The sequence below is a fragment of the Mustela nigripes genome, chromosome 3 (genome assembly GCF_022355385.1).
Source record: "Mustela nigripes isolate SB6536 chromosome 3, MUSNIG.SB6536, whole genome shotgun sequence".
In the NCBI taxonomy this organism is placed as follows: domain Eukaryota; kingdom Metazoa; phylum Chordata; class Mammalia; order Carnivora; family Mustelidae; genus Mustela; species Mustela nigripes.
In genome coordinates this window covers 196986878-196998440 of record NC_081559.1, presented here as the reverse complement: position 1 = coordinate 196998440, position 11563 = coordinate 196986878, and the positions used below count along the sequence as shown (strand labels likewise).

The 11563-nt window shown below is 58.1% G+C and overlaps 1 protein-coding gene and 1 non-coding gene across 2 annotated transcripts in view; one reads left to right on the top strand and one right to left on the bottom strand.

Annotated features, from left to right (window-relative positions):
* The window catches only part of PLEC (plectin), a 31292-nt gene extending 28709 nt beyond the window's left edge, over positions 1 to 2583 (top strand). Inside the window, exon 34 of the mRNA XM_059395331.1 lies at positions 1 to 2583. This exon is cut by the window's left edge and continues 8 nt beyond it. Coding sequence (XP_059251314.1) covers positions 1 to 1519 — 1519 coding nt within the window. The 3' untranslated portion in view covers positions 1520 to 2583.
* Positions 2584 to 9892: 7309 nt separating this feature from the next.
* LOC132014681 (U4 spliceosomal RNA) lies at positions 9893 to 10035 on the bottom strand. Its single transcript, XR_009403339.1, has one exon. It is a non-coding gene; the product is annotated as a U4 spliceosomal RNA (small nuclear RNA).
* Positions 10036 to 11563: the final 1528 nt, after the last annotated feature.

The following is an 11563-nucleotide window of genomic DNA, read 5'->3' as shown; positions in this document are numbered from 1 at the left end:
CCGCCTGCTGGAGGCGCAGATCGCCACGGGCGGCATCATCGACCCCGAGGAGAGCCACCGGCTGCCCGTGGACGTGGCCTACCAGCGCGGCCTCTTCGACGAGGAGATGAACGAGATCCTGACGGACCCGAGTGACGACACCAAGGGCTTCTTCGACCCCAACACGGAGGAGAACCTGACGTACCTGCAGCTCATGGAGCGCTGCGTGGAGGACCCCGGCACGGGGCTGCGCCTGCTGCCGCTGAAGGAGAAGAAGAGGGAGCGGAAGACGTCCTCCAAGTCCTCCGTGCGCAAGCGCCGTGTGGTCATCGTGGACCCGGAGACGGGCAAGGAGATGTCTGTGTATGAGGCCTACCGCAAGGGGCTCATCGACCACCAGACGTACCTGGAGTTGTCCGAGCAGGAGTGCGAGTGGGAGGAGGTCACCATCTCCTCCTCGGACGGCGCGGTCAAGTCCATGCTCACCGACCGCCGCTCCGGCCGCCAGTATGACATCGATGAGGCCATCGCCAGGAACCTGATCGACCGCTCGGCGCTGGACCAGTACCGTGCCGGCACGCTCTCCATCACGGAGTTCGCAGACATGCTCTCGGGCAACGCCGGCGGCTTCCGCTCCCGCTCTTCCTCCGTGGGGTCGTCATCCTCCTACCCCATCAGCCCTGCCCCCTCCAGGACCCAGGTGACCTCCTGGGCGGACCCCACGGAGGAGACGGGCCCCGTGGCCGGCATCCTGGACACGGAGACGCTGGAGAAGGTGTCCATCACAGAGGCCATGCACCGCGGCCTTGTGGACAACATCACGGGGCAGCGGCTGCTGGAGGCCCAGGCCTGCACGGGCGGCATCCTCGACCCCAGCACCGGCGAGCGCTTCCCCGTCACGGACGCCGTCAACAAGGGCCTGGTGGACAAGATCATGGTGGACCGCATCAACCTGGCGCAGAAGGCCTTCTGCGGCTTCGAGGACCCGCGTACCAAGACCAAGATGTCAGCCGCGCAGGCCCTGAAGAAGGGCTGGCTGTACTATGAGGCGGGCCAGCGGTTCCTGGAGGTGCAGTACCTGACCGGCGGCCTGATCGAGCCCGACGCCCCGGGCCGCGTGCCCCTGGACGAGGCCCTGCAGCGCGGCATGGTGGACGCCCGCACCGCCCAGAAGCTGCGTGACGTTGGCGCCTACTCCAAGTACCTCACCTGCCCCAAGACCAAGCTGAAGATCTCGTACAAGGACGCACTGGACCGCAGCATGGTGGAGGAGGGCACGGGGCTGCGGCTGCTGGAGGCTGCCGCCCAGTCCACCAAGGGCTACTACAGCCCGTACAGCATCAGTGGCTCGGGCTCCACGGCCGGCTCGCGCTCCGGCTCACGCACCGGCTCCCGGGCCGGCTCCCGCCGAGGCAGCTTCGACGCCACCGGCTCCGGCTTCTCCATGACCTTCTCTTCATCCTCCTACTCTTCCTCAGGCTACGGCCGCCGCTACGCCGCTACGCCCTCCCTGGGGGGCCCCGAGTCTGCAGCAGCCTGACCGGCTGCCCGCGCCCCGCCCCCCCGCTCTGCATGTGGCCAGGTTCCCCGCCCAGGTGCTGGGTCTTGCGTGTCTAAAGGTGTCTTCCTCCCAAGCGGTGCCTCAACTTTAACCAAAAAGAACCAACGAGACTAATACGTTAGTATCTGTTTCCTGTTCAGACAGCCTGTGTCTGGGGGAGGGGCCAGCTGGGCCCCTCGGACCCCCTCATCCTGCAGGCCTCCTGCTCCTGTCTGCCTGCCACTCGCCCCAGCCAGGTGCCTTGAGGGTCCCGAGCCAGGCCCCCAGCCCAGCCCTTCTGGGCCTCCAGGGAGGGTGTTGTCAGGGCCCGGTTCTGCCGGCCCTGCTCGCTGGGCTCGCTGACACCAGACACCGGTCCTAGCAGCTCGGGGAGGCGGGGGCGGCCCCCCTCACCGGCAGAGCCCTCACCACCAGCTTTCTCTCCTGTTTCCGGGACTGACCTCCGTGCTCAGCGGGCCCTGCCGGGGCGGGCGGGCGGTCCTGGGTCAGCCGTCTCTTCGAGCCTGCCCGGAGAAGCCCCTTCACCACGGGAAGAGCAGGGTCCGGTGTGCAGAGCCAGCTGGCCCCTGGCAAGCTGTGGACCCTGCCCCCTCCACCCCCACTGACACTGTCCCAAGACCCCAGGCCTCAGCCCCCAGTAAGTGCCTTCAGTGTCCTTCCCCCACCCCGGCCCCGGGGCCCCAGATCTGGGGTGGGAGGGAGATCCTCCGGGGAGACTCCCCACGGCCCAGCTCTCGGGCGCGCCAGCCCGGGGCCAGCCTGGGTATGATGGGGCTCCTGTGGGCTCTGCCCCCCTGTGGCCCCGCCCCGGGGGCTTCCTGCCTGTCTCCGGGGAGACTGCTGCCGGGCCCAGGGCCACCTTGGTGGCTTCCACCCCGCTCCCCGCCCCGCCTCAACCCTCTGACGAAGCTTTGCATGTCCCACTAACCCAGGCGGCAGCGCGTGAAGCAGCGGGGTTCTGGCCGCCTCCGTGAGGGCAGAGAACTAACCTGACCACGGGTGAGCTTGCACTGCCCACCCCAATAAAAGCAATTCCAACCTCCGGTGGGTCCTGTCTTGCGTTTTTGTTCTGGGGTCGGGTGTGCGTGGGGGTCTGGTCGGGGCCGCTGCCTCAGGCTCAGTGCTCGGCCAGGGGCGGAGCAGCAGGGCCTCGGAGAAGACACTAGCCTGTGGCCGCATGTCTCAGGGCAGAGAAAGCTGACTGAGCAGCAGCGAGGCGGAGGTCTGCTCCGGGACAGCCTCGGCCCCTGTCGCTGGTCCGGCCAGCCACGCGTCGTTCGGCCGGGCCCTTGGGGCTCCGCTCACGCCTGGCACCACTGAGGCCGGGGCTCCATGCTCTCCTGTCCCCTGCCGTTGGCTGTGCCCCTGTGGCCCATCGTCGGGCAGGAGTAGTGTGCCTGTTTGTGAAGGGTGGCGTTCCAGAGGCAGGCACGGTGGTGAGCCTTAGCAGCTGGACTCTCCCTCCAAGGCCGCACAGTGCCTCTCACGCCCGCCAGAGCCCAGCTTCCCAGATTGTTTCCTGAAAAGCCTCCAGGGGCAGGGTAAGCAGGGCTGAGCATGGTTGCACCCAGCCTCTGGCCCCGAGGCCATGACCAGAGCTCATCTGCCGTTTTTTGCCCGGAGCAGGGACAGCAGACAGAGTCCCAGGGGGTCTGAATCCTGGTGACCGGGTCCTTGTCAGGCTCTGCTCTCTCAGTGAGAGCCGGGCGTCCTGCTCACAGAGGGTCCAGTGTATCCACAGAGCCACGGGCAGACCCGCAGCGGTCCGGGAACATACAGCTGGGACAGACATACTTAACCACAGGCGGGAGTCGCGGCCGGCACGACAAATGGACCACGGACGTGAGGGTAAGGTGGTGAAAGGAACTTAAGACACAAAGAGATGGGGCAGGAGGAGCACTGAGGAGGGGCCAGCAGTGGGATTTGATTCAAAGCGCTAAGGCCATATATATAGTGACAGGAGGAGCAGTACACCTGTGTCTGGTGAAACAACCACGAGCTCCCATAATAAGTTTCACCTTCAGCTGTAAGCAGACCTCGTGACACCAAACGGCTGATGCTAGTACAGTTGTTCTGTGTTGATACAGCAAACCTGAAAGTCATTTATGGGCCGTGCGAGGGCAGCAAGGACCGGCACCGAACGATTGACCCCCGCCGAGTTGTCCTCCGTTGTTTAGCAAGCGCGTGGGAAGTCACGTAGGCGAGCGCACAGCACACAGCACAGACCCTTTCTCTGTGCTGCTCAACTTTTCCCGTCCTAAACCTTTTGTTAGGTTATTCAGACTTTAAAGGAGGCACAAGTCAGGGCCTGCTTGGTTCTTGTCTCAAGCCCTGTGGCCTCCCACAGGCGGGACCCTCAGTGGCTCCTCGGGCTACAGAACACAGACTTCCTGTAGCAGGTAAGACCGGTGGGAGCCTCAGACCCTCCTCCCCACGCCCCGGTGTAATAAATCACACACCGCGTCCAGGCTCGCAGGGCAGAGACGAGCAGGGGTGAGGCTGTTTCCTACAACAGGTGAACATGGCCTCTGGGAAGTGCTTTGTGACGCTTGGCTTGGCAAAGCTTTCTGTGCCGCACTGGGAGGAGTGAGGGGGAGCCTGTGTGAGTGCGACCAGACCCGGACTCCCTTCCTTTCCCCCCTCTGGCGGGGCCTGTGCTGGTGCGCGGCGGCCCCTGGGGTCCACCAGCCCCGAATCCGACCTGGCGGCCCCAGCTCCCTCGGGCCCGCCTGCCCAGCGTGGTGGCTGGGGCAGCGTGACCAAAGGCCTCAGAGTCCTGCTGCCTCCACCAGAGTGTCTTGGGGAGACCGAGGAGGTCTTCCGATTCATGGGTTCTGGGTCCGAGAACTGGCTCAGGTAGGGAAGCCGGTCAAGCGATCACATTTTCCACTGGGGCAGCGGATGTCGACAACGTTTACCATAAGTCCCGATTCTCTGTAATAAGCTAGTGTTCCTCACAGCGTGAGTTCTGAGCACACGGGCATGGTCCCGGGGCCTCCGGGCGGCAGGGGAGGGAAGCCACACGTCCTCGGCTCCACCCTCGACCCACCGAAACAGAAATTCCAGGCCTATCCTAGCCCCGCCTGTGACCGCGTGCCCAAGTGCGGGAGCCACTACTGTCCGCCACCCCCTTGCCGGACACCCAGGTCTCGCAACGCCATAATGGGGGGCTGCCTGTGCCAGCTCTTGTGGATCAGGCCCGCCAGACCACTTCGACCGTGCCGTGGGCCCTGGTCAGCCACAGCCGCTGGAACGGGCACCACAGCCCAGTAGCCCCCAGCATGTGCTTCCTCCCAGCTTGGGGGACCACAAGTCTGACCATACTGCTGTCAGGGCTCTGGAAGCTGGTAATTCTTCACTGCTAGGGACAGCGACCAGAGTGCCTGGGACACGTGGGTGTCGTGGTTCAGGGACCAAGAAGCGGAGCCCCTGAGTCCTGGGGTCAAGCACCTGTGGGGGCCTTGTCCATGGAAGGCAGAGGGCCTGGCACGGGGGATAGGAGAGTATCAGAGTATCAGTGCGCTGGGGGCTTCGTAGGCCCACCAAGCACACGCCCGTCGGGTGAGGTTCTCAGGGACAGTGCCAGCACGTGTGGGGGGGTGCTTGGCAGCACGTAGCATGTCCCACCGGTTCGTAGGCAGGCAGGACTCAGGTGTCCTATGTCCTGAACACTCACCCCTTCCTGTATGCCCTCCAGGGTCCAGAGACAGCACTGTTCCCAGGCTCCTCGCCCCGGCTCAGCACACACGAGCTGTCGCTGCTTACAGGGCCTCTGCTAATTCCAGCTGAGCCCTGGATTCAGCCCCTGCCATAGCTTCCCCCTGTCCCCGTCCCCGTCCTGCAGCTGGCGGCCCTACGAGCCCTGGATGTGGGGGGCGGGAGGGGTAAGCCTCCAGCTTTCCCTCAGCTCCTGCAACTACCTGTGGCTGCCCGGGACAGAGCCCAGGAGTGCGCTGAAGGAGGCCTGACCTCCACCCAGCCTCTCCTCCGGGCTCCAGGTCCCAGGGGCATCTCAGCTCCTGTCTCAGGACCATGCTGTCACACAGGCTAAGAAAAGACCAAATCAGACCTTCTGTTTACCCCTCACACTAATCCTTAGCACAGAGACAGATAATAATAATAATAACAATAACACAGAAAACCCTGGGGAAGGAGGAGAGTCTGATTTCCAGAGTCACCACATTATTAGATTCAAATATCTAGTCTTCAGAAAAGTCACAGGGCGCACCAAGAAATAGGAAATCACGCCCATTCAATAGAAAAAAAGCTCAACTGAAACTGTTCCGGAGAAAGACCCAGCAGGTCTGCTGAACAAAGACTTTAAAACAATCGTCTGAAGGATGCTCAAAGACTTAAGGAAGACGTGGAGAATGTCCAGGAGATGATGTGTGACTAAAACGGCGAGACCAACAAAGAGATGGAAAACCTAAAAGAGACCCTGAAAAGAAGGCGCGGAGCCAGAAAGTGCAAGATCAGAGGCGAAGGCGGCGCCCGTTCGGCACAGAGGCGGCATGGAGGAGGGTGAGCGGCAGACCTGAGCGGCAGAACAAAGGACTGGCGAACACGACCACAGGACAGTAGAAATGATCAACCCTCAAGAACTGAAGAAAAAAAAAGATTGAAGTGAACAGAGCCCGAGGGACTTGTGACACCACCAACATGTGCATCAGGGGTCCCAGAAGGAGAAGAGCGGGGGAAAGAGACGGAGCGCAGCTGGAGAAGTTAAGGCTTAAATTTCCCAGATTTGATGAAAGCCGTAAATATAAATATAAACATAATATATATATTTCCTGTATATATATGAGATATATATATAAAATACAGACGTAAATATAAACATCCAAGAGGCTCAGTGACCTCCAAGTTAAGGTGAACTCAAAGAGACCTACACCGAGACAGTGTGATCAAACCTTCAAAACAAAATAGAAAGAATTTTGAAAGCAGCAGGAGAGAAGCTGCTCGTAGCATCCAAGGGTCCTCAGTCAGACGATGGGTGGATTTCTTTCTCATCAGAAAATGTGGAGGCCAGAAGGCACCTGGCTTCTATAGCCCAAGTGCTCAAAAGAAAAAAAAAGTGTCAACGAAGAATCCTATTTCCACCAAAACTGTCCTTCAAGAGTGAGGGCGAAATTAAGACAGTCCCACGTGCACAAGCGTGGAGGGAGCTCATGACCATTAGCTTGCCCGGAAAGAGATGCTCCAAGGGGTTCCGCAGGGTGGGATGAAAGACGGTCGCGCGGTAAGGAGACGCCCGCACGGCTGTCCCGCCGTCCCGCCGACTCAGAGGCAAGCAGCAGCCAAAAAAAGTTCAGCGCTCCTTCATGATAAAAACACTCAGTGAACTGGGAGTGGAAGCAAACTATCTCGACATGACAAAAACCACAGTTGAAAAATCCATAACAAGCCTCATAGTCACTGGCGAAACACGGAAAGCTTTTCCTCTAAGATCGGAATAGAACAGGGACATCTGCTCATACCACTTCTCTTTCCTGTAGTATGAGAAATTCCAGCCAGAGCAACTGGACAAGAAAAAGAAATAAAGGGCGTCCCCTTCGGAAAGGAGGAAGTAAACTTGTCTCTGTTTGCAGATCATGTCGTCTTATATGTAACCCCTTATAGGTGACCCCCTCGGGCCCTGCTGCTGGGAGCAAAAGGTCACCCCCGGGGGAACAGCAGGGCCCTTCCTCGAGCTGTCAGTCACGTGATCCCAGACGACCCAGCAATGCCACTCGCGGGAAGGGACCCCAGAGACCGGAAACGGCATCTGCACGCTGCGGTCCTAGCGGCGATGTTCGCAGGAGCCGAGGGGCGGGAGAGATACCAGGTCCCTGGACTGGTGAATGGGGGGGGGGAGGCGGCGCGGGAAGACCACACGGGGGTGGGGGCGCGGGAAGACCACACGGGGGAACGCTGTCAGCCTTTGCCGGGAAGAACATTCTGCCTTGTGTAAACATGGGCAAACCCTGAAGACGCTGTGCTCGGGGAGATGAGGCAGTCGCAAAGACGGACAGCGCGTGACTCCACTAGGTCCGCAGCCAGCACTACAGGGGCAGGAAGCGGAAGGCTGATCGCAGGGGCCGAGGAGGTGACGCCTTGGAGCCGGTGTCCAACAGGTACCACGTAGGCCGGCCAGGACCAGAAGAGCCCTGGAGAGGGATGGGGGTGCTCTCCCCGCGACGGGACGCCACAGACCTCCACGTTCACAAAGGGTCAGGAGGACGTTGTGTATATTTTACCACAATAACAAAAAAAGGAAAAGGAAACAATTTTTTTAAAAATTGGAAACAAGCTAAACATCCAGCAACTGGAGAATTTTTCACTCGGAAGGAAAGAAAAGAGTCGGGTGTGGCGCTCCTGCTTTCCTATGCAAACTGGGCGTCTCCGTCCGGGGCAGCTTGTCCGGCCCGGAGCAAAGGTCAGAAGCGCACCGTCTTGACAAAACCCAGCCTGGTTCACTGCCTCCCGTTCTGATGCGTTCGTTCCAGGGCCTTCTGGGGAGCAACCCCCACCCACACAGCCAGGAGGGTCCCCAGAGGGGCACAAAGGGGCGTGAGGGTGTTGGAGGAGGAGCCTACACAGAGGGGCAGGGTGTGCTGATGGACGGCTGGGCTCCATCCCCCCCCAAGGGGAGAGGGGACAAGAGCCGCGACGTTGGGGGGAGCCCGCAGAAGCGAGGCGCGTCTCTGGTGGGTCTGGGGTGTGGGAAGGTGGAGCGCGGGCCTTCCCCTCTGCACCCTGGGCCACTGGCCTTGTCCACCTCCATCCCGCACCCACCTCCCCTGCCCGCTTCTGAGAACGGGGGCAATGGACTGAACTTGCCCGTGTCGTGACCTTGACTTCTGGGTTGAGAAGACTCGGCGTTGGGGGACGTCCCTCCACCCGGTCCTCTCCTGTCCGAGTGCCTCGTCTGTCTCTGCAACTGGCCCCGGCCAGGCCGGGAGGACAATGGCTGCAAGAGCATCACCTCACGGACGTCCTTCCTCTGTTGACTCTCAGGGTATGTTTTAGGTAGGGTTTGCGGTCTCCCACGGCCGCGGCGGCTGAGGTGGCGAAACGCCTGTATTCTGACAGTTTCCAGCAGATGGCAGCCGCGCGCCCGTCCGGAGACAATCCCGCCCCCCCTCCCCCCCCCCGGCGCCCCCCCCCCCCCCCCGGGCACCCCCCCCCCCCCCCCCCCCCCCCCCGCGGCTGGGACGACCCCGGAGGCTCCGTGGGGGACACTCAGTGCCCGTCAGCTCTTGAGGCCGCAGAGAAGTGGTCCGGAATCCAAGCGCCTTTCTGGCCCGACGTCATCTCAGACCCGTGCTTCTCAGCGCGGCACGACACAGGACTCTCAGAAGATGGTGGGTTTTGGTTTTGTTCCCGCGTGTTCAGGCGTGGAAGCCACCGGGCGATGCGGGACGACGGGGACCCCGCAGATCTGACACCCGAAGACACACGGTGCCCATCAGTACCGCGGCCGGGCGTGAGAGCTTTCTTAAAAGTCTGGGAAAAAATTAACCGTCTATGCTCTGGAATCGATGCTGGATTAAATATAAAAAATGTCATTTAGGAGCTTCGCGGGTACCCTTGGCTCCCACGCAGGTCTCTTCCATTTAATGTCAACAATCTGAGCCTGGAAGCCAGTGCCCACAGCCACAGCGGCTGCGAGTCCAATTTAAGTGGGAAAAATTACAGTAGAACGAAAAACCAGTAAAACATCTTTGTGTGAGTAACACTTACATATCATTGAAGGTGAAGGGCAAAACACTTCCCTTCCCAAACGCAGGGATGAGCACGGCTGTGCACGAGCCCACGGCAGGCGCGCGCCCTCTGTCGGCCCCAGCCCTGCCCCGAGCGTGAACACTCTTCTGCGTACCCCAGGGCCCTGCAGAATGTCCTCCTGGGATGGCGGCCACTTACCCATCGCTCCTGAGCTGTGACTCTCGGTTTTCCCCACACATTATTATTTCTTTTTTCGAGATTATTTATTTATTTATTGGACAGACAGAGATCACAAGCAGGCAGAGAGGCAGGCAGAGAGACGGGGAAGCAGGATCCCCGCTGATCGAGATGCGGGGCTCGATCCCAGGACCCTGAGATCATGACCTGAGCCGAAGGCAGAGGCTTTAACCCACGGAGCCACCCAGGCGCTCCAGACACATTATTTTTTTAAAGATTGTACTTATTTATATGAGAGAGAGAGAGCACGAGTGGTGGGAGGGAGGGCAGAGGCAGAGGGAGAAGCAGACGGTCCACTGAGGAGAGACCCAACATGTTGCTCCATCCCAGGACCTTGAGATCATCACCTGAGCCAGTTAGATGCTTAACTAAGTCACCCATGCGCCCACTCCATATATTATTTTGGTAAAGTTATTTTATTGATTTGGGGGGTTGTAAATATAAAAGATTCCTATATAAATATTGCTGGGGAAAAACTGAGAAAAGTTTTCGATTAGCAATAATCGCCCCTCAGATAAGCCTCATTGGCTGTGATACGGCCACTGCACTGAGCTGGGAAGAGCTCAAGAGATCCATATGTTCTCAAAGTTGAGGTAGCAAAAACTCACAAGTTTTCGATGTCAGAAATGTCACCCTTGGAGACGTCTGTGCACTGTGCCGGTCCTAGGTTTGGGTTTGGACGAGGCAAGGTCTAGGATACAAACACCTGTACACCTGGGATAAGGTGGATATTTTTTATTTTGTGGAAATCATAGCAAAATTCCATATCATGATGCCAGATCATTTATGCAGAAAACAATCACCAATACCAAATAATGTCACTCATTATTTAGAGGAAATAAAAACTACAAAACCAAATAATTAAAATGATGGAAAATGTGACAAGTACGATGGTTTTCAGCAAAGTGAGTGCTGGCCAGCTGTGCCCCCTCTTCTGCTGCTGCATGGCTGGCTGGCTGCTGGCCCCCTGGGGGCAGGTGAGACCACGTGACAAGTGTAGGCCAATGAGAGGTAAGAGGAAGTGACATCTTCCTACGAGAGCCTTTAATTGCCAGAGTTCTTTCCCGCAGCGAGGAAGACCAGGAATGTTCTAGATCGTGGTCATTTATTCAGCCTGGATCCCGCAATGAAGCCAGTGGAGCAGAGTCTCAGCCAATTCACTTATTAGGAGTGAGAATAAATTTACAAAAAGGAAATGGGAAACAACCCAAGTATCCATTGACATGTACCCATGTACAAACGGGAGACTCATTCAGCCTTTAAAAAGAATGGAATTCTGATACGCACAACAATTTGAATGAACCTTAAAGTCATTATGGAATGCAAAGCAATCCAGACACAAGAAGAGAGATCCCGTATGAGTCCACTCACCGGAACTGCAGAGAGTAGTCTAATACACAGAGACAGAATGGAGATCAGTGCTGCCAGAGGCCGCGGGTGGGGCAGGACATGGTGAGTATCATTTAATGGGTCCAGAATTTCACTCTGGAACGACAAGAAAGTTTGGGAAATGAATAGTGCAATGGCTGTAAACTACACGGAGTGTATTTGATGCCACGGAACTATACCATGTTAAGATAGTTAAGATGGTAAATTTTGTGTTTTACACATTTTAACACAATTGGAAACTTATTTTATTTTTCAAATTTTTAATTTTTAAAAAATTTTTAAAAGTTTTATTCATTTATGTAATCTCTACGCCCAACCTGGGGCTTGAACTCGTGACCCCAAGACCAAGACATCAGGCTCCCTGCTCAGCGGGAAGCCTGCTTCTCCCTCTCCTACTCCCTCTGCTTGTGTTCTCCCTCTCACTGTCTTTGTCTCCGTCAAATAAATAAATAAAATCTTTCAAAGAAAAATAAAGTAAACACCTGTACCGAAAAGAACAAATATCTCAAATTAATAACCTAATCCTTCACCTTAAGAAACTAGAAGAGTGGGACGGCCGGGGGGCTCAGTGGTTTAGGCCTCTGCCTTCGGCTCAGGTCATGATCTCAGGGTCCTGGGATCGAGCCCCGCATCGGGCTCTCTGCTCAGCGAGGAGTCTGCTTCCTCCTCTCCCTCTGCCTGCCTCTCTGCCCA